Source organism: Carcharhinus amblyrhynchos, chromosome 33, assembly GCF_965287045.1.
Source record: "Carcharhinus amblyrhynchos chromosome 33, sCarAmb.v2.hapA, whole genome shotgun sequence".
NCBI classification, from domain to species: domain Eukaryota; kingdom Metazoa; phylum Chordata; class Chondrichthyes; order Carcharhiniformes; family Carcharhinidae; genus Carcharhinus; species Carcharhinus amblyrhynchos.
The window spans coordinates 15,012,753-15,040,480 of NC_137356.1; the positions used below are offsets into that span (position 1 = coordinate 15,012,753).

General features: G+C 45.5%; 1 protein-coding gene across 1 annotated transcript; it reads left to right on the forward strand.

Moving 5' to 3' along the window:
* LOC145360913 (CD209 antigen-like protein C) lies at positions 1-27,728 on the forward strand. The gene is made up of 8 exons (XM_080216416.1): positions 1-78; positions 1,121-1,240; positions 6,147-6,221; positions 7,969-8,043; positions 11,092-11,163; positions 14,324-14,475; positions 21,917-22,029; positions 27,599-27,728. The coding sequence occupies exons 3-8, from the start codon at positions 6,155-6,157 to the stop codon at positions 27,726-27,728; spliced, it is 609 nt and encodes a 202-aa protein (XP_080072542.1). The 5' UTR covers positions 1-78; positions 1,121-1,240; positions 6,147-6,154.

A 27,728-nucleotide genomic window follows, 5' to 3' on the forward strand; every position in this document is an offset into this window, starting at 1 on the left:
ATGATTACCAAAATTGCGATGAGTTATCCAGTGATCCAGAAAGGAGCTGCAGAGGAAAACAGGAAGAGTTGAAACCAGGTATGTATCAGTTATTTGATCATTACTGTACGATATATACATTTTGAGATAATTAGCTAATATTTATTAACCTTCAGAAATTGAACAATAAATTGTTTATAGTTTGTTTATTAATCACAAGTGGGCTTACATTCACACTACAACATGAAAAATTCCCTAGTCACCACACTCCAGCACCTGTTCAGGTACACCGAGAGAGAATTTAGCACGGCTGTGCACCTAACCTGTATGTTTTTTGAATTGTGGGAGGAAACTGGAGAACCTGGAGGAAACCCACGTAGACACAGGGAGAACATGCAAACTCCACACAGACAATGACCCAAACTGGGAATCAAACCCGGTCCCTAGTGCTCTGACACAGCAAGTGCTAGCCACCTTGCCGCCCTGTTTGAGAGAATAAGTTATCAGTGTTCTTCAGAAGGATAAATGGATTTGGATCTGAACACTAAAACAAAGCAATAAAAATAGTAAATGTTGGAAAATCTCAGCAGGTCCGGCAACACCTGTGGAGAAAGAAACAGAGGCCGGAAATCTATCACCTCGCCTACCAAGGAATTGGTGAGGGTCTGACAACAGAAATCTCGGGCGGGCATTTCCTTCATAGCTAAAGAGAGGGAGAAATATAGAGTCATAGACGTTTACAACGTGTGGGTAGTGAATTTGTGGAATTCATTTCCACAGAAATAGCTGAGGCCAAAACGTCTGATTTCAAGAAGAAGTCAGATAAAGCCTTTGGGGCTAAAGGGATCGAGGGACATGGGAGGAAGGCAGGATCAGGATATTGAATTCAATGATCAGCTATAATCAAAATAAATGGTGGAGCAGACTCAAAGGGCCGAATGGCCTACTCCTGCTTCTAGTTTCTATGTTTCTATATGAACTTACTTCAAGGAGTCAACTTCAATTGAACTGGAAGATTCTGCTAGTGGGAGGGGCTGGAAAATTAGTTTCTTCTCCAATACCAAATGAATAAAAGTCTGGGATTATTTTTCACAAGATTGTTATAAAGCTTTCATTGATGACTTTCTCTTAAACCTTACAGAACAAGGTGAGAAATCGGCAGGCTCTGTCCAAGGAAAACAATCACCACTCGTCATCTATATTCTTCTGGGCCTCACTATCCTGTTGTTTGTGCTGATATTCACCACTGCCGTCATACTGTGTAAGTTTTTTTATTATTCATTCATGCAACATGGATGTCACTGGCTAACATTTATTGCCCAACTTTTGAATGGACCTACCTTGCATTAAGTTGATCTTTCTCTACATCCTAGCTATGACTGTAGCACTACATTCTGCACTCTGTTGCTTCCTTCTCTACAAACATTATGCTTTGTCTGTGTAGCACGCAAGAAACAATACTTTTCACTATATGTTAATACATGTGACAAAAATAAATCAAATTATTTGAAGTCACCCACATTGCTATGGTTCTAGAGTCATATGTGGGCCAGACTGGGGAAGGAAGGCAGATTCCCTTTCCTAAAGGACCTTAGTGAAGCAGATGGGGTTTTCCGACAATTGTTTCATAATCATCAGTAGACCCTTTAATTCCAGATATTTTTCACTGAATTCAAATTCCACCATCTACTGTGGCAGGATTCAAACCCGTGTCCCCAGAACATTAGATGAGTTTCTGGATTACTAGTCTCATGATAGTACCATGAGACCGTTGCTTCCTCTTAGGTTTTCTGGTATTTTCTGACTATGTAACTAATTGTTTTGAATTCTGATTGGCCAGAGCTAGAAGCAAGATAGGACTTGTCTTGATGTTTGAGGTGGTTTCCTTGATTAACTCATTTTAACTGAACTCCAGTGCAGAGCTTAAGCATGGAGCAAATCAGGGAATTCAGTTAGATGTTAAATATTTAAAAAAAGATGTTTAGAAAAAGATTAAGTTTCCCCCCACTCACTGAAAGCTGCAGTCCTGTTTAAGTTTCCTGTCTGAGGGGGAGGGATGTTGGAGGGCATTGGACATTGTGGAGCTATAGGTTGCTGCGTTCTGAGGCTTCTCTGGATGCCTGCAGGAAGATCTGGGAAGCACAGGCCATTCCGATCTGGGCTCAAGTCCTTCAAACAGCCCATCAGCCCCTACTGCTGCATCAGGTGAAGACACAGCCGCCACCTCAAAGCCTATCAACAGCTAATGTGCAGTCAGCCATCCTATCACCTGACCATCAATTAGTGAGATTGCAGGAGTTGGAAGGAGAGAGTCTTAACCCCCACTTCGATTCCACCTCAACATATAGGGAAGGCGGTGGTGTAGTGGTCTTGTCATTGGATGCATAATCAAGAGACTTGGGGTAATTCTCTGGGGACCTGGGTTTGAATCCTACCATAGCATGTATCAACATTTGAACTCAATAAGAATCTGGAATTAAAAGTCTTGTGACAGCCCAAAAATCAAATCAGGACGTTATTACTTCCTTTATTTATTGCTCTTTTTAGTTCCTCTGCTCAGTTGAACTTCTACTTTTTCCATTTCTGCAAATAGTTCCAATTAGTCCAATATTGTCATTTTGCTCACCTGTCAGTGCCAAGGAGCACTGCCAGGGGACATTGGCAGGCCAGTAGCTGGGCATAACCCTCTTCTCTGGGGTCTGTATTTACCTTTATGCCCCTGGGGAGACTTGATAACAAATTCACATCTGTGTGAATCTGTAGTAAACCGCACTAAAAATCTGAAATCTTGTTGGTGAGAACTGCAGTTTTTGGACCTTGAACCCCTGCTGGCATTCGCAAGAACGGGGAACGCAGGCTCAAGATTGAATCCTCTGCATTCTAAACCTAACCATTCAGAGAGTTTAATAAGAGATTTTCTTCACGTCATACTGCTCCTCTTGCCTTTCGCTTTAAATCAGTGTCCTTAAATTCCTGATCCTTTTGCAAATGGGAACAATTTCTCTCGATTTACTTTGTCCAGACCCCTCCTGATCTTGAACCCTTCAATCGAACCACAGCCTACTCTTGTCCTCAGAAAACAATTCTCGTCTTGCCATCCTGAAACTACACTGTCTCATCCTGAAACTATTCTCAGAAATCTTCTCTGAACAATCACCAATGTTTTGATTCATACCTTTCCTAAAGTTGGGGACATAGAACTGAACATGATGCTTATATTGCATCTGAAACAGAGCTTTACAAAAGTTTTTTTAAGTTTATGTATTAGTCACAAGTAGTCTTACTGCAATGAAACTCCTGTGAAAATCTCCTCATCATCACACTCCGGCACCTGTTCAGGCACGCTGAGGGAGAATTTAGCACGGCCAGTGCAACTAACCAGCGCGTCTTTCAGACTGAGAGGAAACCGGAGCACCCGGAAGAAACCCACGCAGACACAGGGAGAATGTGCAAAAGTCCTCACAGACAGTGACCCAAAGCCAAGAATTGAACTTGGGTCCCTTGTGCTGTGAGGCAGCAGCGCTAACCCTGTGTCACCATGCCGTCCCAAGTTCATCTTCACTTTACCCAACATACTACCTGTTCTCTGACCTTTTCATGGCCTCCATCAGCACCCTTCTTAGCTATGGTTGCCACTACCTTTGTCCTTTTGACTACAAGATCCTTGTCAATCTCTCCCTAGTTCCCACCTATCGCTGGCCTTCTATTCAGTCCCTACTGCTCCGCACACCGTGCACACCCCCCACCCCTCCAACCCACACACAACAGAAGAAAGCTCACCTTATTTCCCATTTTCTTGAGCTCTGATGAAGAGTCATACAGACTCGAAACATTGGCCCTGTTCTCTCTCCCTCTCCCCACAGATGTTGTCATACCTGCTGAGATTTTCCAGGATTTTCTGTTTTAGTTCAATCCTATTTGCGTTGTTATCGAAAATGCTGGAAAGACTCATCATGTCTGGCAGCATCTGTGAAGAGAGAAACAAGAGTTAACTGGTGAAATTTTATAGCTTCTTGGACAGGTTGGCAGGAGAGGCAACAGAAAAATGGGAATCACAGTGGGATTCATCCAATGTTTGAGGAAGTGTCAAGTTGCCTCCCACTTGCCCATGGATCAGTTGAGTTTGTCCTGGCACATTTTACCACTGGTGTGAGTACCCAGGTCACAGTGTACCTTGTTCACTAAGTGGCAGTGGGGGGAGGGAAGTGGGGGTGGCACTTGGAACACTTCCTGTTCAGGCACTCAAAGGAGACTGTTACTGTTAAGGGTGTTCCCTTACCCCTGGCTTGGAGAACTCAACTCCCCACACAACATAGCCTGGCCCCGTTGGAACGCTGCACTTCCTTGAATGCTGGAAACATGGTTCCTCTTCACTGAGGACTTCCTGTCACTCAATATTGGCCACCACTGCTAGCAGCTCGCAGAGACAGGCCTTCTTCCTTGACTGGGGCACGGCGGGTCTTTTAATCATGCATTTACATGGGAGTGATCCATGTTCTAATATCCAGACACAGCTGGGATGCCTAAATGATGGTGGAAAACAATACTCAATTGAGGCAAGGAGAAACCTTACCTCAATTGGGTATTATAATTAAGCAAGTGTAAAGTGATTGCAATTGGTTTTAAAAACTGTACTTTTATATTATGTAATCTAATTAATAACTATGATTGGGTAGAGAGAGCTCCTATTCTCTTATTGGTATATGCTAATTACTTGTATTTATATTCATTCATGGGACATGGGCACCACTGACTGGCCAACATTTATTGTCCATCCCTCGTTGCCTGAGGACAGTTGAGAATCAACCACATTGCTGTGGCTTTGGAGTCACATGTAGGCTAGAATGGCTAAGGATAGCAGATTTCCTTCCCTAACGGACATGAGTGAACCAGATGGTTTTTTCTGACAATGGTTTCATGGTCAACAGTAGATTCTTAATTCCAGATTTTTTTTTTATTGAATTCAAATTCCACCATCTGCTGTGGCGGGATTCGAACCCCGGGTCCCTAGAACATTTGCTGAGTTTCTAGATTAAGAGTCTAGTGATAATACCACTAGTCCGTCACCTCTCCTTCGCCTCCCCACTTGTAATCGAAGCTGAGACTTTACTTGCTTATGTATTTCTGAATTTTTCACTCTGATCTGAATGACTTTATGCAGAGTTCTGTACCCCTTGACTTCTTTCAATAAATTCATCCCAAACCACCCTGTGACTTTGTCTGGCTATTTGAGGGAAACAATAGTTCTAAATACAGCAAGAAACAGTCCCCAAACAGGGCAGAAGTCCCATCCCAAGGCTAAAAGTAGTCAAACAGCCATTAAATACAGACAAACAGAAGAAGACTCATCCCGGATTTTCGGCTGCAGGTTGGAGTAACCTCCTTTGTTTGAAATATTTTCATGTTTGTTATCTTGGTTGGAACTGAGACAAATTGGAAATGCAATATGTTTTGAGCAGGTGATGGGGGAGGGTGTGAAAGAACACAAGGAGAGGTCTGTGTCGGAGGAAAGTACAGATTAAATGAAAAAGGGTTCATGGTACAAAGTCAAAGGGAATGCTAATGGAACAAGCAAAAGAAGAAAAGTGTGTCTCGCTAATGTCTGAATGCCAGGACACAGCTGTCAAAATGAAAAGTAACTGAGAAAGGAACACAAGAAATAAAGACAATGAGATAGAATGGGGGAAGAAACTGAAATGTGACATTATTTCATTTAATCTGGAAAGCTGTAAAGTCTCCTCTTAAAGCACAGAACCTTTATAGTGCCATTCAGCCCATCAAATCTGCACTGGCTTTCTGACAGAACACGCTCCCTAATCCCTCTCTACTGCCTTGTCCCCATAACCTTGCACATTTTCTCTTTTCAGATAGCTACCCAATTTCCCTTTGAATACCTTGATCAAACTAGCTTCCACAGCCCTCTCAGTTTGTTCCAAATTCCAGCCACCCTCTGGGTAAAAGATGTTGGGTGAGATTAATTGGACCCCCACCATGTGTTTCTGCCAGTGGGAGTTGGCATCAGTCCCAACAGATTGTGGTAAAGGGAAACTGAGCTTGGGGAGGCGTACACAATGTGGACCTTAGTATGTGATTCTTGTCCATGAAGGATGGATGAGGAAAACCCAATTTAGGCCAATGTTGAGGAGCAAACCTTGTTTCCCTTTCAGTTTCACAGATGTTCAATGAAATGAAGAGGATTGATGGGAATTTGGAAAAGGAACTGGACCAGGTAATGAGTAATGGTGAGTGCAATGTCCAAATCCGACATCTAGATCTTTTGTGTCACCGTTTCAGAGGGCTCTCCTATTTTACAGATGGTTTGGCAGGTCTCCAGACTGTTCCCGATGATGAGGAAGTCCAGAACTAGGGGTCACACTGAAACTATCTTAATCTACTACACGGCTTACTTAGTACGAAGACTTAAGGGGATGGAAAGTGGGATTCAGAGGGGTTGAGGGGAGAGTGGGACCTGAGATGGAGATTGGGATTGTGGAATGAAAATTGGCTTAGTTTATGTAATCGTGAAGTCCATGTGGCGTTCTGGTGAGTATGCATTGCAGTATCTCAAAGAGCTTGTAGGTGCGGGTCTCAGAACTGTATGCAGTACATCAGATGTGGTTTAACCAAGGCTCTGTATAGCTGAACCAAATCTTCTCTGTTACATTCTCGCTTCAGTTACAAAGTGTAAACATTTCTTGAGCTGTGTTGATTATATTTCACATTTGAGAAATACATTTTAGAGATCAGTGAATGGACATGAAGTTTATTGAGCATCAAGGTCAGGATTCTCCGATCTTGTTCAGTCCTGCTGCTGCTCCCAGCAAGAATGGAGGATTTAACGCTTGTCCAAAACTCTATTCATTGCAGCAAGACCAGAGAATCCTCTTCACGGGCCAGGTCAGAGGTTTCTGGTTCTAGTACAGATGTAGCAAGTGCAAAGATGCCAAATGGTATGTTGGCCTTCATAGTGATAGGATTTGGGATAGGGATATTTTGCTGCAATTCTATAGGTGGGCATGATGTAGAGATGCTGGTGTTGGACTGGGGTAGGCATAGTAACAAGTCTCACTTGGTCTTGTGAGATTTCTTACTGTATTGTTGGAGCCACACCTGGAATATTTTGTGCAGATTGTTGTCCTTATCTGAGGAAGGATGTCTTTGCGATAGAAGGAGTGCAGTGAAAGTTTACCAGGCTGATTCCTGGGATGGCAGGTCTGAGACATGAGAGACTAAATTGGTTACAATTATATTCACTGGAGTTTAGAAGACTGAGAGGGGATCTCATAGAAACGTGTAGAATTCTGACAGGGGTTAGATAGGGTAGATTCAGAAAGAATGTTCCCAATAAGGGGTGAGTCCAGAACCATGGGTCATAGTTCAAGGATAAGGGATAAACCTTTTAGAACTTAGGTGAGGAGAAAGTTCTTCACCCAGAAAGTGGTGAATGTGTGGAATTTATTACCATAGAAAGTAGTTAAAGCCAAAACATTGCTTGATTTCAAGACGAAGGCTGGCACAGTGGTTGGCATGGCTGCCTCACAGAGCAGGAACCTAGGTTTGATTTTTGGCTGGAGTCACTGTCTGTGTGGAGTTTGCACATTCTCCCCATATCTGTGTGGGTTTCATCTGGGTGCTCAGGTTCCCTCCCATAGTCCAAAAGATTTGCAGGTTAAATAGATTGGTCATGCTAAATTGCCCCTTATTATCCCTGGATACATTGGTTAGAGACATTATTGGGGTATAAATTTGGGGATAGAGCCGAGGTGGGGTTGTTGTCAGTGCAGACTCAATGGGCTAAATGGCCTCTTTCGCATTGTAGGGATTCTATGAACTTTCCCAGTTGAACAGTAACGTCAGTGGTAAAGGGAAACTGAGCGTGGGGAGGGTTACACATTGTGGACCTTAGCATGTGATTCTTCTCCATGAAGGACGGAGGAGGAGAATCCAATTTGGGCTAATGTTGAGGGACAAACCTTGTTTCTCTTTCAGTTTCACAGATGTTCAATGAAATGAAGAGAATTGACGGGAATTTGGAAAAGGAACTGTCCCAGGTGACAAGGAATGGTGAGTACAAAGCCCAAATTTGACATCCAGATCTTTTGTATTGCTGTTTCAGAGAGCTCTCCAGTTTTACAGAAGGTTTAGCAGTTCTCACCCATGGCTTCAAGTCCATGATCACTCGTATCTCAAGTGAAACCATATAAGATGCCTTTAAATTTTACCCATACATATTCTCCTGTCTTTTACTTTAGCTACTGTCAGGAAAAAAATCAATTAGTTTAGTTCGGTGTGACCTGTCTTTACAGATTGATATGTCTGTCTCTAATCAGCTTACAGATTTCTCACTCTGTCCTTAATTCTTTTCTATCCCTTTATGGGATGTGGGTTTCACTGGCTTAGCTAGCATTTATTGCCCATCCCTAGTTGCCTTTAAGAAGGTGGTTGTGCGTAGCCTTCTTAAATCGCTGTAGTCCCAGTGGTGTAGGTATTCCCATTGTGCTGTTACAGAAGGTGTTCATTGATTTTTGACCTAGTGACAGTGAAAGAACGGCCAATATATTTCCAAGTCAGTGAATAACTTGGAGGGGGTATTTTTGGGGGGGAGGGGGAGCATGATGTTCCCATGTGTCTTATGCCCTTGTCCTAGATGTTAGAGGTCATAGGTTTGGAAGGTGCTGCCTGAGGAACCTTGCTGAGTAGCAAATGTGCATCTTGTAAATGATACACACAGCTGTCGCTGTTGGAGGGATTGAATGTTTATGGAAGGGGGTGCAATCAAACATGCTACTTTGTCCTGTATGGTTTGTGTAATTATGTCACAAGTGGGTTTACATTAAAGTAAGGTTTATTTATTAGTTACAAGTAGGCTTACATTCACACTGCAATGAAGTTACTGTGAAAATTCCTTAGTCACCGCACGCCTGTTCGGGTACACCGAGGGAGAATTTAACATGGCCAATCCACCTAACCAGCACCTCTTTCTGGAGGAAGCCGGGGCACCCGAAGGAAACCCACGCAGACACGGGGAGAACGTGCAGACTCCACACAGGCAGTGACCCAAACCGGAAATCGAACCCGGGTCCCAGGCGCTGTGAGGCAACAGTGGCAATCACTGTGCCACCATGCCACCCAACACCGCATTGCTACACTGCAATGAAGTTATTATGTTCCCGATTTTGAACAGTGGAAAATGCATCCAGCAACTGACTGGGGGAGGGGGTGATTGTGGCAAGATTTCACACCAATGTAAAACAAGTCTTTGGTCTTCTTGCGATATTTATTGCTATCATGTGTAATGAATTGAACGCAAGGGCTGGAATTTTGTCATTGTGGAGGCATTTTGTCATTGTGCCAGTGGTGGAGGCTACCTCGCTAAATATATTAACTCATGGGTAGATAGGTTTTTGACAGACAAGGGAATTAAGGGTTATAGGGAGAGAGCGGGAAAGTGGAACTGATCCACTTCAGATCAGCCATGATCTTATTGAATGGCAGGGCAGGCTCGAAGGGCTAGATGGCCTACTCCTGCTCCTATTTCTTATGTTCTTTAGCAAACTATTAGCCCAGGTGGGAAAAAGAGAGTTCAGCTCGACAGCTGTAATGATGGCTTTTCCCCCCAGATTTTAGGACATTCGATTGAAAAAAAACCAACAAGTGGGTTCCACATGCAGGCGGGGTGGGCTTTGAACGAGTTCCACCAGAAATTCAGATTTCTGAAAGATTGGGCTCCTTTTAAAGATCCCCATTGGACATGGAACTGGGAAATGCCCCACCCTGACATGGAACCACCGCCAACCTGAACCCCATGCTCACCACCCCCCACCACCCCCAAAACCACAAAAACCTCCCCAACATGGAATCCCTGATTCCCGCTATGGAAACAGAGCTCCCTCCACCCCCTCCACACCTCCATCATGGAGCCCTCCCACCCTGCAGCATTGTGGCACAGTTGTTGGCAGACGACATGGTGGCACAGTGGTTATCTTCGGTGCCTCACAGCTCCAGGGACCTGGGTTCGATTCCCAGCTTGGGTCACTGTCTGTGCAGAGTCTGCACATTCTCCCCGTGTCTGTGTGGGTTTCCTCCAGGTGCTCTGGTTTCTTCCCAAAGGCTGAAAGATGTGCAAGATTGTTTGATTGGCCATGCTAAATTTCCCATTAGTGTCCTGGGATGTGTAGGTTAGAGGGATTAGCGCGGTAAATGATGGGAATAGGCCTGAGTGGGATTATGGTCAGTGCAGACTTGATAGGCCGAATGACCTCCTTCTGCACAGTAGGGATTCTACGATTCTATGCTACCGGCATTGCCCATAGAACTGCTCCCCCAGCACAGTGCAGGCACTAACTCCTGGCACTGCCCCCCTGGAGTGATGAAGGCCCTGTCCTCCTGTCCTGACAACCCTTCCTTGCAACTGTCACGCCAAGGTATGGGCGCTGCTCCCTGGGTGGTGCCAGGGTACTGCCTGAGTTTACTGCCCGGACATTACCCTCCTCACCCCCCCAACCTCCTCCATGGGCTGTACCTCCCTGAGTGCCTCCAGCAGGTTTTGTTAACTAGATGCAGATTGTGGAGAATCTGTTGTGATTCATGCTGTCTTGAAGACACAGGGATGTGAATGGACAGGCAAACATGGAAGTGGGGAATGCAAGCCACCTCATTTGCATATTCAATTAGATATAAAAGTCGGGATCCCCAATGCCGCAGTGGCAGTGTGCGGAAGTTAAACAGAGAAATCACGCCAGCATACATCGTTCTGGGTCTCCCACTCAACTCTCTGCTCTCCTCCCCCCTTCCTCCATTCCAGTCCACAGTGAATGGGGCAGAAAATTCCCCCCCCCCCCCCCACTTTGGTTTTCAGACAGAGATTGGAGATGTGACTGGGAGTATTATTATACATTCAATGTGAGTATGGATTAAAGGTGATAATGAGAAACTCTCTCTTGGAGAATCAACGGGTCAAATTCCCCAACCGCGCTGGTCTAAAAGCCACCCAAATACCCGTCCGACTGTCAGTGGGGTTTCACATTCTCCAGAACCTGCCCACTACAATTCCAGTGGCCGGCAGGATGGGAGAATTCTGGCCAATAATCGAAAATGTTCTTTCTCTTCCAGTTACAAGAATGTCCAAAGAGATGAGAAACTCAATCACTGAACTTAAGACTGAAGTTTCAAAGCTGAAAGAGGGTAAGTTTAATTGCCCTGCTGAAATAAATGCTCAGAGTGGACTCACTGTGGTTTGATAATACTGTATAGCTACCTACTGCCTGCTTTAAATACTAAATACAATTGTATCTGGTGATCATATCAGCAATTTCCCTTCTGATTCTGTTGCTGGGGTTACTCATTTCTTTAACTGGCAGGCTGGAGCACTCAGTGTACAGTAGTATGTTCCTTGGCCTTCCTATCCTATTGGGACCCATCAGAATGGCTACTTTCAGACAACAATCACAAGAACAAGAAACAAGATCCGCGACTATGCTCTCTGGCCTGCGGCAGAGCCTGGGCTTTCTGCTGTGTCGGGCCTGCGGCAGAGCCTGGGCTTTCTGCTGTGTTGGGCCTGCGGCAGAGCCTGGGCTTTCTGCTGTGTCGGGCCTGCGGCAGAGCCTGGGCTTTCTGCTGTGTCGGGCCTGCGGCAGAGCCTGGGCTTTCTGCTGTGTCGGGCCTGCGGCAGAGCCTGGGCTTTCTGCTGTGTCGGGCCTGCGGCAGAGCCTGGGCTTTCTGCTGTGTCGGGCCTGCGGCAGAGCCTGGGCTTTCTGCTGTGTCGGGCCTGCGGCAGAGCCTGGGCTTTCTGCTGTGTCGGGCCTGCGGCAGAGCCTGGGCTTTCTGCTGTGTCGGGCCTGCGGCAGAGCCTGGGCTTTCTGCTGTGTCGGGCCTGCGGCAGAGCCTGGGCTTTCTGCTGTGTCGGGCCTGCGGCAGAGCCTGGGCTTTCTGCTGTGTCGGGCCTGCGGCAGAGCCTGGGCTTTCTGCTGTGTCGGGCCTGCGGCAGAGCCTGGGCTTTCTGCTGTGTCGGGCCTGCGGCAGAGCCTGGGCTTTCTGCTGTGTCGGGCCTGCGGCAGAGCCTGGGCTTTCTGCTGTGTCGGGCCTGCGGCAGAGCCTGGGCTTTCTGCTGTGTCGGGCCTGCGGCAGAGCCTGGGCTTTCTGCTGTGTCGGGCCTGCGGCAGAGCCTGGGCTTTCTGCTGTGTCGGGCCTGCGGCAGAGCCTGGGCTTTCTGCTGTGTCGGGCCTGCGGCAGAGCCTGGGCTTTCTGCTGTGTCGGGCCTGCGGCAGAGCCTGGGCTTTCTGCTGTGTCGGGCCTGCGGCAGAGCCTGGGCTTTCTGCTGTGTCGGGCCTGCGGCAGAGCCTGGGCTTTCTGCTGTGTCGGGCCTGCGGCAGAGCCTGGGCTTTCTGCTGTGTCGGGCCTGCGGCAGAGCCTGGGCTTTCTGCTGTGTCGGGCCTGCGGCAGAGCCTGGGCTTTCTGCTGTGTCGGGCCTGCGGCAGAGCCTGGGCTTTCTGCTGTGTCGGGCCTGCGGCAGAGCCTGGGCTTTCTGCTGTGTCGGGCCTGCGGCAGAGCCTGGGCTTTCTGCTGTGTCGGGCCTGCGGCAGAGCCTGGGCTTTCTGCTGTGTCGGGCCTGCGGCAGAGCCTGGGCTTTCTGCTGTGTCGGGCCTGCGGCAGAGCCTGGGCTTTCTGCTGTGTCGGGCCTGCGGCAGAGCCTGGGCTTTCTGCTGTGTCGGGCCTGCGGCAGAGCCTGGGCTTTCTGCTGTGTCGGGCCTGCGGCAGAGCCTGGGCTTTCTGCTGTGTCGGGCCTGCGGCAGAGCCTGGGCTTTCTGCTGTGTCGGGCCTGCGGCAGAGCCTGGGCTTTCTGCTGTGTCGGGCCTGCGGCAGAGCCTGGGCTTTCTGCTGTGTCGGGCCTGCGGCAGAGCCTGGGCTTTCTGCTGTGTCGGGCCTGCGGCAGAGCCTGGGCTTTCTGCTGTGTCGGGCCTGCGGCAGAGCCTGGGCTTTCTGCTGTGTCGGGCCTGCGGCAGAGCCTGGGCTTTGTGCTCTGTCAGGCTTACAGTAACAACAAGGAAAATATTGAACAGAACTTTGGCATCAAGGCAGGATTCAGCTGAATTAAAATTGCAGGGTGCTTTACACCAGTATGCGGATCCCGGTTCCTGATCACAGTTCATCCAATGTCCTGCTCATCGACAGGACTAACCACATTGTGGTGGATTAGAGGTATGCTGACATGTGGGACTCGCCCACGGGATCCTCAGTATTGCCTTCATATCCCACCAAGTGTCGTGAAGGGAAAGAAATCTCCCCTTGTAACAAAGAACAAAGAAAATTACAGCTCAGGTAGAGCCCTTCAGCCCTCCAAGCCTGCACCGACCATGCTGCCCGACTTAACTAAAATCCCCTACCCTTCCAGGGACCATATCTGTCTATTCCCATCCTATTCATGTACTTGTTAAGACATCCCTTAAAAGTCACTACCCTATCTGCTTCCATTACCTCCCCCAGCAACGAGTTCCAGGCAACCACTACTCTCTGTGTAAAAAATCTGTGTCGTACATCTCCTTTAGATCTTGCCTCTTGCACCTTAAATATGTCCTATTACACGTACCTAAATCTATTACACCTACCACTCTCCCTACGAATTGGCACTCCTCCACCTTAGACGGAAGGACAAAGGGAATAAGTTACACAGAACATGCACTGGATAGAGGGATTTCAATTCCCTCTATCCAGTGTGACTCAACAGTGTGAGTCACAATCTCAGTGACATAGCTATCATACAGAACCTGCAGAAGGTGAGGAAACCATCTTGACTGTGACTGTGACCTGATGTCTGGGAACTGGCGATGTCTCTGAGAAGTGTGTCTGCAGAACTGGTGCCAGGGCCTAGGACCATCCAGCAGCCTCTGGGATCTTGAAGCTGGAGCTGATTCAGGAACTGTGACTGGGGCCTGCACACCATTAGCAGAAAGACGTTGGGGCTGTGGACTGATTTCCTGTGATCCTGCTATGAGTATTTCTTCAGCCACACTACAGCCTGGCTTGTATTGGGCTTATCCCCAATTCAGGCAAGATCCAATTACTAGACTCTGAAGTGTGAGACTTTGGCAGGAATTGTCCGGTCTTGTGCACTGAGCACTCAGAACTTGGTACTCAGCCAAATCTCCATTCACAGCAGCAGAAATGGAGAGTCCCAGCAACAGGTGATGTTGGAGGATTCTTACCTTGAAGTTGAACTTGTCATGGGGCATTTGATGCTCTGTAACGAGCACTTTTAGAATTCTGGAAAAATCGTGGCAACTAAGGAGATTTATGGGGTACTGGGGTGTCGTTGCTGGCTCTAACATTTACCTTAATGTCTTCACAGATCAACGCCATGTCCAATGTCTTCCCCACTGGATGCCGTTCCAGAAAAACTGTTATTACTTCTCACCAGTTAAGAAAAACCAAGTGAATGCTCAGAGATCTTGTACATTAATGAACGCCAATCTTGTAGTCGTTAACAGTGCTGAGGAACGGGTAAAAGATTATCGTAATTTCACTATTGTCTAATCATTCAGTGATGATATAAAACCAGATGCAGTAAGAAGTCTGACAACACCAGACTAAAGTCCAACCAATTTATTTGATAGTAAACTCACAAGCTTTCGGTGAATGGAGAGTTCTAGCCTCAGACAGAGCATATAACAGCACACACAGTTTACAGCACAAACCTCAAACAGACCATTGTTCGCAGCAAACTACCCAGCCTTCAGGAGAACAGTGACCACAACACCACACAACCCTGCCACAGCAACCTCTGCAAGACATGCTGGATCATCGACATGGATGACATCATCACACGTGAGAACACCATCCACCAGGTACACTGCACATGCTCTTGCAACTCGGCCAACGTTGTCTACCTGATACTCTGTAGGAAAGGAAGTCCTGAGGCATGGTACATTGGGGAGACCATGCAGACGCTACGACAATGGATGAATGAACATCGCTTGAACATCACCAGGCAAGACTGTTCCCTTCCTGTTGGCAAACAGGAAGCGGTCACGAGCATCGGCCTCTGACTTTTGGGTAAGCATTCTCCAAGGCGGCCTTCACGACACACGACAGTGCAGAGTCGCTGTTTGGAGACTGATAGCCAAGTTCCGCACGCATGAGGACAGTCTCAACAGGGATCTTGGGTTCATGTCACACTATCAGTAACCCCCATGACTTGCCTGCGTTTGCAAAACCTCATTTACTGTACTGTCTGGAGACAATACACATCTCTTTAACCTATGCCTAATGCTGTTTCCACTCACACTGTCTGCATCTTTAAGACTTGAATAGCAGGTTAGTTGTAAAGACTCGCATTCTAATCAGTAATTTATAAACTGTGTGTGCTGTTATATGCTCTGTCTGAGGCCAGAACTCTCCATTCACCTGATGAAGGGGCAAACCCCGAAAGCTTGTGAGTTTACTATCAGATAAATTGGTTGGACTTTAACCTGGTGTTGTGAGACTTCTTACTGTGTTTACCCCAGTCCAACGCCGGCATCTCCACATCATAAAAGCAGATGGACAGAGACAAAGGCCATTTAGCCTTCATGCCTATACTGATACTAGCTCTTCAACTGGACCTATCATAGAAACATAGGAAGAGGAATAGGCCACTCAGCCTGTCAAGATTCCTCCCCATTCAATACGATCATGGCTGATTGGAGACTTCAATTCTTTTTACGCCCACTATCCCCATAACCCTTTATGTCATTGCTAATCAGGAATATGTCAATTTCTGTCTTAAACATGCTCGATGACTGAGCTTCAACTGCCCTCTGTGATCAAGAATGCCAAAAGTTCACAACCCTCTTTGTGAAGAAATTCTCCTCATCTCAGTCTTAATTTTGAAATTTCCCCGCCCTTGGTTCCGGACTTCCCAACCTACCACATCTCCCCCATCTCTTCCTTTAACTATTTTGTAGATTTCAAAGAGACCACCTCTCATTTTTTGAAACTCTGCAGAATACAGGCTCAGTTTGTCCAATCTCTCTTCATAACACTTCCCTGGAACAAGTCTGGTGAACCTTTGTTACACTTCCTCCATGGCAGTAATATCCTCTCTGAGGTAAGAGGACCAAAACTATACACAGTACTCTAGTTGTGGTCTCACAAAGCTTCTATACAATTGAAGCAATACTTCACTCCTTCTGTGCTCAAATCATCTTGTGATGAAGACTAACATTCCATTAGCCTTCCTAATAGTTAATATCAATGTGTAATTCCTGTCCTTCCCCAGATTATTGTACATCCACATTGAAATGCTTATTTGATTTCATTTATTATTGTTACATGTATTAGCGTACTTTAAAAAGTATTGTTTCTTGCTCACTATACAGATGAAGCATACCCTACGTGGAGAAGGAAATGAAAGAGTGCAGAATGTAGTGTTACAATCATAGCTAGGATGTAGAGAAAGATCAACTTAATGCAAGGTAGGTCCATTCAAAAGTCTGATGGCAGCAGGGAAGAAGTTCTTGAGTCAGTTGGTATGTGCCCTCAGACTTTTGTATTTTTTCCCCAAAGGAAAAAGGTGAAAGAGAGAATGTGTGGGGTCCTTAATTATGCTGATCGCTTTACCGAGACAGTGGGAAGTGTAGACGGAGTCAATGGATGGGAGGCTGATTTGCATGATGGATTGGGCTTCATTCATGAGCTTTTGTAGTTCCTTGCAATCTTGGGCAGAGCAGGAGCCATGCCAAGTTGTGATACAACCAGAAAGAATGCTTTCTATGGTGCATCTGTAAAAGCTGGTGAAAGCCATAGCTGACATGCCAAATTTCCTTAGTCTTAGAAAATAGAGGCGTTGGTGGGCTTTCTTAACTACAGTATCGGCATGGGGGGACCAGGAGAGGTTGGTGATCTGGATACCTAAAAACTCGAAGCTCTCCACCTTTTCTACTTTGTCACCATTGATGTAGACAGGGGCATGTTCTGCTTTACACTTCCTTAAGTTGATGACAATCTCCTTTGTTTTATGGACATTGAGGCAAAGATTATTGTTGCCGCACCAGTTCATGAGATTCTCTATCTCATTCTATACTCTGTCTTGTCACTGTTTGAGACCCGATCCACTACGGTGGTGTCATCTGCAAACTTGAAAATTGAATTGGAGGGGAATTTGGCCGCAGTCATAGGTGTAAAAGGAGTATGGTAGGGGGCTCTGTATAGCAGGAGTATCTACACTAGGTTGCTGTTATAAAGTGACCCACAGAGTCCATAGGTGGGATTTACTGCCCAACCTGCCATGTGTTTGACGGGAATGGGAGTCAATCTGCCATTGGCTGGTGGCGGACCTTGTGGTCCTGCCATTGCCCACAGTGTTTCCCATTGAATGCACCTGGAAATCTGCAGCAGGGGTGCACTGTCTGGGCCAGAAAAGTCTGGAGAGTTCCAGCCCATATCTTGAGATTGTGAGACCACATTATAACAAAACTCCTTTCAAAGGCATCAAGCTAGTAGCCAGTATAATACAGAGCTGCAGTAACAAATGACTACCCACTAAGTACTTCTGAAAACAAATCCTGCTCTTTTCAGACATTTATTCATTATCAAGAAATTCACAGCAGTGCATTTAGAAAGCAGAGGTAGGATCAGACAGTCAGCGTGGATTTATGAAGGGGAAATCATGCTTGACAAATCTGTTGGAATTCTTTGAAGATGTAACTAGTAGAGTTGACAAGGGAGACCAAGTCGATATGGTATATTTGGACTTTTAGAAAGAGTTTGATAAAGTCCCGCGTAAGAGAATATTGTGCAAGATTAAAGTGCATGGGATTGGGGGGAGTGAATTGAGATGGATAGAAAACTGGTGGCAGAGAGGAAGCAAAGAGTAGGAATTAATGGATCTTTTAAAAATTGGCAGGCAGTAACTAGTGGGGTGCCACAGGATCGGTGCTGGGACCCCAGCTATTCACAATATACATAATTTGGATGAGGAACAAAGTGTAACATCTCAAAGTTTGCAGATGAAATGAAGTTGAATGGGAAGGTGAACTGTGACAAGGATGCAGAGATCCTTTAGCATGTTCTGGACAGATTGAATGAGTAGGCAAATCAATGGCAAATGCAGTATAATTTGGATAAATGTGAGGTTATTCACTTTGGAAGCAAAACAAGAAGGCAGATTACTACCTGAATGGCTGTAAATTGGGAGAGGGGAGTGTGCAGCGGGACCTGGGTGTCCTTGTGCACCAGTCGCTAAAGGTAAGCATGCAGGTACAGCAGAAAGGCAAATGGCATGCTGGCCTTCATTGAAAGAGGTTTTTGGGTACAGGAACAGGAATGTGTTGTTGCAATTACACAGGGTCTTGGTGAGGCCACACCTAGAGTATTGTGTGCAGTTTTGGTCTCCTTTTCTGAGGAAGGATGTTCCTGCTCTCGAGGGAGTGCAGCGAAGGTTGATCAGGCTGATTGTGGAGACTTATAAAATTCTAACAGGACTCGGCAGGGTAGATGCAGGGAGAATATTCCCAATGATGGAGGAGTCCAGAATCAGGGATCACAGTCTGAGGATTCAGAGTAGATCATTTAGGATGAAGATGAAGAGACCTTTCTTCACCCAAAGAGTGGGAATTCTTTGCCACTAGAAGTAGTTGATGCCAAAACATTGAACATATTAGAGGATTAGATAGGGTGGATAGTAATAGCCTTTTTCCTCTGATGGAGAAATCTAGCACGAGGGGGCATGGCTTTAAATTAAGGGGTGGTAGTTATAGGACGGATGTCAGGGGTAGGTTCTTTACCCAGGGGGTGGTGAGGGATTGGAATGCCCTGCCTGCTGCAGTTGTAAATGCGCCTAGTTTGGGGGTGTTTAAGAGATCCGTGGATAGGTTTATGGACGAGAAGGGATTGGTTTAGGTTAGTGGGTCATTGTTTTGTAACTGGTCGGCGCAACATCGTGCGCTGTAATGTTCTATGTTCTATGTTCTATTCCAGAGGCAGCTGGATATAGTACTTTGACGCAATAAGAAGCCTCACACCAGGTTAAAGAACAACAGGTTTATTTGCAGCACGAGCTTTCGGAGTGTTGCTCCTTCATCAAGTGAGTGAAGGATCAGTGCTCTGAAAGTTTGTGCTATCAAATAAATCTGTTGGACTTTAACCTGGTGTTGCGAGGCTTCTTACTATGTCCACCTCAATCCAACGCCGGCATCATCATAGCACTTGGGCCAAATAGGGAGAAAGCAGAATTAGGATTTGAGTTGGACAATCAGCCACAATCGTGATGAATGGCAGAGGGGGCTCGAAGAGCCTCCTACTGCTCCTATCTTCTATGTTTCTGTGTTATCAAGGTATGAGAAGTTCATCCTCAAAGCTTCATTTCTTTAAATATAAATGAGACAGCTTTCTCCAGATGGATTTCTTTAAAACAGTTCCAATTGAAACAGTGAGTTACTTTATTCAGTCTCTATTTCCGAGTATTTAATAGAAAATAATAGAGCAGTGCTTCTAATAAGCAAGTTCAGTCAAATAATTCTTAAATTATCACATAAGAATACAGCTTTTTTGTGAAAGATTGTAAATATTTTGTATTATACACATATGTCTCACTTTATATTGTGCGCCAATAACGCAGCATGTGACTCATTACCCCACTGGTGTAGCATGTCACTTAACTTTCAGCAGTGTCAAGTATGTTGTTATTGGAGTGTGAGGTAATGTGATAAGGAAGCCTTAAATCACAGCGGTGATTTATTGAACAATAATTGTAACTATACAGAGAAGCTCAGTATGGACACAGGCCTAGTCCCACCCATTCACAGGCTCATACTGCAGGTACCACTACCCAGACCCTAACACCTGATAGGCTAAGGTTCATGTGCTTTGTCCCACAAACTATCGCCCCTTAAATGGAGCACACTACCACAGTCATTATATGAACTGGCACCAATCTGTAATTAAATTTTGGAAGTAATATACAACAGATTACAAGCGAGCACCTTCTAACTCAAAGACCATAGTTTTAATAAACTGTGTCTATCGATAGGGACTCAAAACAATATTGATTCATTCCTACCACATAGAATCATAGAATCCCTACAGTGCAGAAAGAGGCCATTCAGCCCATCGGGTCAGCCCTGACCATAATCCCACCCAGGCCCTATTCCCACAACCCCACATATTTACCCTGACTAATCCCTCTGACCCTAAAAGGCAATTTAGCATGGTCAATCCACATCTTTGGACTGTGGGAGGAAACCAGAGCACCAGAGGAAACACACGCAGACACGGGGAAAACATGCAGACTCCACGCAGATAGTGACCCAATCTGGGAATCAAACCTGGATCACTGGCACTGTGAGGCAGCAGTGCTAACCACTGTGCCACCTGCCTACCGGTAACGTAGAATTATCAGATGTTCTTTTTCTTTAAATAAAGGAGTTTATATATCAATAAAATTTCAAAATAACTTGAATCAAAAACCTACATATTCTGTAAAAAAATCTCAAACAATGATGAGACAGAGTACAGGAATGAGGTAGAGAAACTGGTGAACTGGTGCAGCAACAATAATCTCTCCCTCAATGTCAACAAAACGAAGGAGACAGTCATCGACTTCCGGAAGCATAAAGGAGAACATGCCCTGTCTGCATCAACGAAGATGAACTGGAAAAGGTCAAGAGCTTCAAGTTTTTAGGTGTCCAGACCACCAACAACCTGTCCTGGTCCCCCCATGCCGACACTATAGTTAAGAAAGCTCAACAATGCCTCTACTTTCTCAGAAGACTAAGGAAATTTCGCATGTCAGCTATGATTCTCACCAACTTTTATAGATGCACCATAAGAAGCATTCTTTCTGGTTGTATCACACCTTGGTATGGCTCCTGCTCTGCTGAAGACGGCAAGAAACTACAAAAGGTCGTGAACGAAGCCCAGTCCATCACTCAAACCAGCCTCCCATCCATTGACTCTGTCTCCACTTCCCGCTGGCTCAGAAAAGCAGCTAGCATAATTAAGGACCCCACGCACCCCATCATGGGCAGCAGGGTAGCACAGTGGTTAACCCTTGTGCCTCACTGCGCCAGAGACCTGGATTCAGTTACCAGCTTGGATCACTGTTTGTGCGGAGTTTGCATGTTCTCCCCATATCTGCATGGGTTTCCCCGGTTTCCTCCCACAGTCTGAAAGACATGCTAGTTAGATGCACTGGCCATGCTAAATTCTCCCTCGGTGTACACAAACAGGTGCCAGAGTGTGGTGACTAGAGGATTTCCACAGTAACTTCATCACAGTGTTAATGTAAGCCTATTTGTGACACTAATAAATGCACATAAACATTCTCTCTTTCACCTTCTTCTATCAGAAAAAAGATGCAAAAATCTGAGGTCATGTGCCAACCGACTTAAGAACAGCTTCTTCCCTGCTGCCATTAGACTTTCGAATGGATCTACCTCGCAATAAGTTGATCTTTCTCTACACCCTAGCTATGACAGTAACACTACACTCTGCACTCTCTCGTTTCTTTCTCTAGGAACGGTATGCTTTGTCTGTATAATGCGCACAAAATAGTACTTTTCACTGTATACTAGTACATGTGACAATAATAAATCAAATCAAATCAAAATTTCCCCCAACTGAGTCTTTGCATCAATTCTTTAACGCATTGGCCTCTCTCTTCAGATCTAATTATTCGATTCTGCAGAACACTGGTCTCAGCACAATTCAAATAAAGACTACTCCTACTGCCCTGTTTTCCCATTACACAGTGCTACATGAATTGAAACCCACTTCTCTCACGCTAATCTCTCAGCCACACATTTAACTTGCCTATGTCTTGCATTGTAGGAGGAATAAAGGTTGGCTTAAAATAAATGGGTTAAGAACTAAGGCAGGAGATTGCTAGGAAGAGAGTTTGTCTGTAATATTGCTTACAAATTATCTTGCTCCATCTACTACAGTGATACTTTTACTTTAATGACAGGTATTTCTCCAACACTGGACTCTCAGGGGAAGTCACTGGATTGGACTCAATGATTCGATCTCTGAAGGTGATTGGCGTTGGGTGGATGGAACAGATTATGCTTCCTCTGTAAAGTGAGTTTGTTTTATCAGTTGATTTTCTATACAATATCCGTGACATTGAACATGAATATAAAGTCCAACTTGTGTTCAAATTAAAATACCCATTATTTAGCCAAATGGTAAAATAAATTAGAGACAAAGGGAGTGAAATGTAGTGTGGTAATGCCAGTTTACTGGGTGCAATGAGGTCCCTTCATGTTCCAAATTGCACCCCTGGTGTATGCACACAGATATTTGATGTGAAGAATGCTGAATCCATGTTGACAAGGGGCAGCACGGTGGCACAGTGGTTAGCAGTGCTGCCACACAGCGCCAGGGACCAAGGTTCAATTCCGGCCATGGGTGACTTTGAAGTTTGCACGTTCTCCCCGTGTCTGCGTGGGTTTCCTCCAGGTGCTCTGATTTCTTCCCACAGTCCAAAGATGTGTGGGATAGGTTGATTGGCCATGCTAGATTGACCCTAGTATCAAGGGTTAGCAGGGTAAATATGTGGGGTTACAGGAATAGGGCCTGGAATGGCCTCCTTCTGCACTGTAGAGCTTCTGTGATTCTGTGAAAGGGGTTTGCTTGCACATACATCGACATACGTCGGGAGCATGCAGAGCCGACAGAACATTAGCTGAGTTTCTGGATTAATAGTCCAGTGATAACACCATTAGACCATCGCCTCCCCGCTATGTAATTAATGAATTAATGTAAATCCTGACTGTTGGTCGATGATTGATGGGTTTGTGGTGAACTGAGCATTGGTTGAGGTTATTGGTGCAATTGGTAGCATATGGCATTTGAGGATACATCACTGGCTTGAACACTTATATGAGATCATTAAACATCTTGTGGTTCAACTCCTAGTGTTGACCTTAGTGACAATCACTTCCCTACCCCCTTGCATTGCTGCAAGGTGAGCGACCTCTCAAGATCATCCTGCATCTTTCAGTCATTTTAACTAACGAACTAATGGATCTATCAATGGGAAGACACAACTCAATATGGTCAATAATAATACAAAGGACCACCACAGGGATTGTAACTATAAGATTATTGCTTAAAAGGGAGATAGTTACACATCAAGAGGGCCCTTGAGCAAGGTGCCCCACGAGTTCCATTACTATTCAACATTACAATGGGTCCCCATTGCAGGAAAGAGTATATATAGGAGTGAAGACGCAATTGAAGCCATTAATTTGATAGTTTTTTGAAGGGGTAACCAAGAAGGTGGATGAGAGCAGTGAAGTCAATGTTGTCCATATGGACTTTAACAAGGCCTTTGACAAAGTAAGACATGGTACGTTGTTGCATAAGATTAAATCTCACGGAATCCAGGGTGAGGTAGCCAAATGGATACAAAATTGGTTTAATGACAGATGGTGGTTGTAGACGGCTTTTTTTCAGTGGTGTGTCTGAGGGATCGGTGCTGCGTCCACTGTTATTTGTCATTTATATGATTTAGATGAGAATTTAGGAGGTATTGTTAGTAAGTTTGCAGATGACACCACAATTGGTGTCATAGTGGACAGTGAACAAGGCTATCTAGGATTGCAATGGGATCTTGATCAGTTGGGCCAGTGGGCTGATGAATGGCAAATGGAGTTTAATTTAGATAAATGCGAGGTGATGCATTTTGATAGATCAAACCAGGACAGGACTTAGTTAAATAATGGTAGGGCGTTGGGGGGAGTTACAGATCAAAGAGATTACAGTTCCTTGACAGTGGAGTCACAGTTGGACAGGGTGTTGAAGAAGGCATTCAGCGTGCTTGGTTTCATTAGTCAGAACATTGAATACAGGAGTTGAGACATCTTGTTGAAGTTGCACAAAACATTAGTAAGGCCACACTTGGAGTACTGTGTACAGTTCTGGTCACTTTATTATAGAAAGGATATTATTAAACTAGAAAGAGTGCAGAAAAGAGTTGCTAGGGTGCCACTGGGACTTGTTGGTATGAGTTATAAGGAGAGACTGGATAGACTGGGACTTTTTTCCCTCGAGTATAGGAGGCTTAGGGGTGGTCAATAGATCTATAAAATAATAAGGGACATAGATCTGCTAGATAGTCAATATCTTTTCCCAAAAGTAAGGGTATGTTTAAGGTGAGAAGAGAGAGATATAAAAGGGTCCAGAGGGCTTCTGCAAAGCAGGCAGCATAATTAAGGACCTTAACCCTTAACCCCCTGTACACACCCCACTAAGCCCCCTGACACTAAGGGGCAATTTAGCATGGCCAATCCACCTAACCTGCACATCTTTTGACTGTACGAAGAAACCAGAGCACCTGGAGGAAACCCATGCAAACATGGGGAGAACGTGCAAATTCCGCACAGACAGTGACCCAAATCTGGAATTGAACCCGGGTCCTGGCACTGTGAGGAGCAGTGCTAACCCACTCTGCCACCATGCCACCCTCATGTCTGGTGGATGATGCTGTTGTTGCAAAGGAAGCTAAGAAGTCATAATGGTGGGCTCTGCAGACTTATTGATGGAGGCCATGGTCAAATCTGCACAAACAGATAAACACCATCTCTGCACAAAACCCTGTGCCAAGTTAATGTTGAGTTCTTTCATACACCTTGGCCTTGAATGCAGACGTTTGTGGAGGATTCCCAATAGGGACATATGCCTCAACGTTCTTCCGAAGCCTGGCGCATTATAGTCCTTGCCTGAGTCTCCTGCAGTGCAACTAGAGTGTGAGCTTATCTTCTGCTTTCCGTTCTGACTTGACTGAAATGCACTTTTGCTGAGTGGCTCGTCACATTCTGAGTCCAATTCTGTTATACCTCCGAAATTATTTTGTTATTCATTCGTGAGACTTGGGTATCACTGGCTGGGCCAGCAGTTATACCCCTAACTGAGGGCAGCTGAGAGTCAACCATATTGCTGTGGCTCTGAAATCACATGTAAGTCAGACCAGGTAAGGACTTCCTGGCAGATTTCCTTCCCTAAAGAACATTGTGAACAGATGCGTTTTTCCAACAATCGACAATGGTTTCATGGTCATCAGTAGATTCTTAATTCCAGATAGTTTTTTAATTGAATTTAAATTCCAACATCTGACATGGCGGGATTCAAACCCAAGAGGAGAGATACAAAAGTGTCCAGAGGGGCAATTTTTTCATACAGAAGGTGGTGGGTGTCTGGAACAAGCTGCCAGAGGTAGTAGTACAGGCGAGTACACTTTTGTCTTTTAAAAATCATTTAGACAGTTACATGGGTAAGATGGGTATAGAGGGATATGGGCCAAGTGCGGGCAATTGGGACTAGCTTAAGGGTTTTAAAAAAGAGCAGCATGGACAAGTTGGGCAGAAGGGCCTGTTTCCATGCTCTGTGACTCTATGATTCAGCACTGGGGACAGGTTGGGGGGGTTAGGGGGTGATCTATTTTCATAAGTCATGTCAGGGCAGCCTTTAAAAGTGGCGCTCCGATCTTTAAAACACTAAGGGCGGGATTTTATGGCCTTGCTCGGGTGAGACCGGAAATTCCCACCCAAGGTCAACGGAGATTTCTGTTATCGGAGCCTGTCCTGTGCCACTTCCCAGTTGTGTTCTGGTCTAAGTGGCTGAGAAATCCTATTGAGCCGGCAGCATCAACGCCATTTTTCCCATCTGCTGGTGCTGCTGGAAAATGGAAAAATGACACCTTCAATCCTAATCAATTGTGGTTTGGAAAAGCTGTGAATATAAAAAATGGGAGTAGGAGTCGTTGATCCAACCCCTTGAAGCCGCTCCTTGCACTCAGTGCGATCATGACCGATCTTCAACTCAACTCTGCTGTCTGGCTGCACGTCCCTTAAAGTCCAAAACCCTATCAGTCTATTCTGGGCTGTATTCAATGGGCACGATGTGCCTGGCCCTGCACTGGCCAGTTGGCACAGTGGGCCAGGAAGGTAGTGCGTGAGGCTTTCATACTAGGTGCAAACGAGTCACGTGCTAAAAGGCAGCGCAATTAGCTTCACGCCCAGAAAGGACACAAAACCGATTTAACTATTGATGACATGCTTTCCATTAATTAATTAAGTCATTAACTTGCCTGGTATGGCCATTTCTGGCTTCCCGGATGCTCCTCCTCATCAGTGAACATTCTTACCGATGACAATCACTCATGGTCCCCACCAATGGGGATCCAGATGACCAAGCTGGGGGAAATCAGAGGCTATTGAAACCCCTTGGTGATCAGGGGAGTGGCTGAGCAGTGCCCATGGAAGTGATCCAACCTAGCACTGCCCACCAGGCACCCTGGCAGTGCTAAGGGGGTGCAGTCTGAGTGGGTGTGAAACAATGACAGGAGTGGGTGCTCTGCAAACATGGTGGAGCGGGGTAGGGCACTGGCACAGGGAGCAATCAGTAGGGAGGGGAAATGTCTGTGGTGGAGAGGGTATCAAAACATCTCACAATGCATCAGGAGACTGTGACGTCTGCGCCCCAAGCTCTCTACAGGTGGCTTCACTGGCAATGCCTGAGCTTCCACAGCCCTCTGGGATAGAGAATTCCAATGATTCACAACCCACTGAGTGAAGAAATTCCTCCTCATCTCACTGTCAGATATTCACCCCATTAAGTCCAGCTGCTGCAGCCTCTCAGTGTGTACCCAGCAATTCCTCTCAAAAATGGAGCTTATTCAATCTTATTCCTCTAAACTCCAGGGAATAAAGGCTCTCCATATTCAATCTCTTTGAATAGGCCCAACCTCTGATACCAGGAATCAATGCAGTAAAGCTTCCTTGCAACCTGTCTCTCAGCATATTCTTCTTGAGATAAGGGTTTAGATGCCCAGGTCACAATCAACCTGTCCTGCTCCCCCCCATGCCGACACTATAGTTAAGAAAGCCCACCAACGCCTCTACTTTCTCACACAACTAAGGGCATTAGCTACGACTCTCACCAGCTTTTACAGATGCACCATAAAAAGCATTCTTTCTGGTTGTATCACAGATTGGTATAACTCCTGCCCAAGACCACAAGAAACTACAAAAGGTCGTGAATGTAACCCAATCCATCACACAAACCAGCTCCCAATCATTGACTCTGTCTACACTTCCTGCTGCCTCGGCAAAGCAGCCAGCATAATCAAAGACCCCGGATATGCTCTCTTCCATTGGGGAAAAAAAACACAAAAATCTGAGCTCACATACCAACCAACTCAAGAACTGCTTCTTCCCTACTGCTGTCAGACTTTTGAATGGACCTACCTCGCATTAAGTTGATCTTTCCCTACCCCTTAGCTATGAATGTAACACTACATTCTGCACTGTCTCGTTTCCTTCTCTATGAACGGTATGCTTTGTATAGCATGCAAGAAATAACACTTTTCACTGTATGCTAATACAGTGATAATAATAAATCGAAGCAGAGACTAAAACTTTGCACAGTATTCCAGTGTAACTTCACTAAGCCTTAGATAATTGCAGCAAAATCTTGCACCCCAATCTCCATGCCACTTTGCTTCCTAATTGCTAACTATACCTGCATGTTAACTTTTTCTATCTGACACAAGGACACTCCAATCGCTGAGCGCCAGAATGACTTTTCACCATTTATAGAACAATTCTCAGAATGAACTTGTTGCCTTTCATGTTTTGTCATTTAGGTTTTGGAATGACGGGGAACCCAATGATCTTTACGGAATTGAGGATTGTGTGGAGATGACTGTTTATGGAGAATGGAATGATGAATCGTGTAACTCAATTCTATATTGGATCTGTGAAAAGTCAGCGTAA

Coding starts and splice junctions, on each gene's coding strand:
- LOC145360913 (XM_080216416.1), top strand. CDS start 6,155: ATGTTCAATGAAATGAAGAGGATTGATGGGAATTTGGAAAAGGAACTG. Junction 11,164..14,323: donor AGTTTCAAAGCTGAAAGAGG/GTAAGTTTAATT, acceptor ATGTCTTCACAG/ATCAACGCCATGTCCAATGT. Junction 14,476..21,916: donor TTAACAGTGCTGAGGAACGG/GTAAAAGATTAT, acceptor CTTTAATGACAG/GTATTTCTCCAACACTGGAC.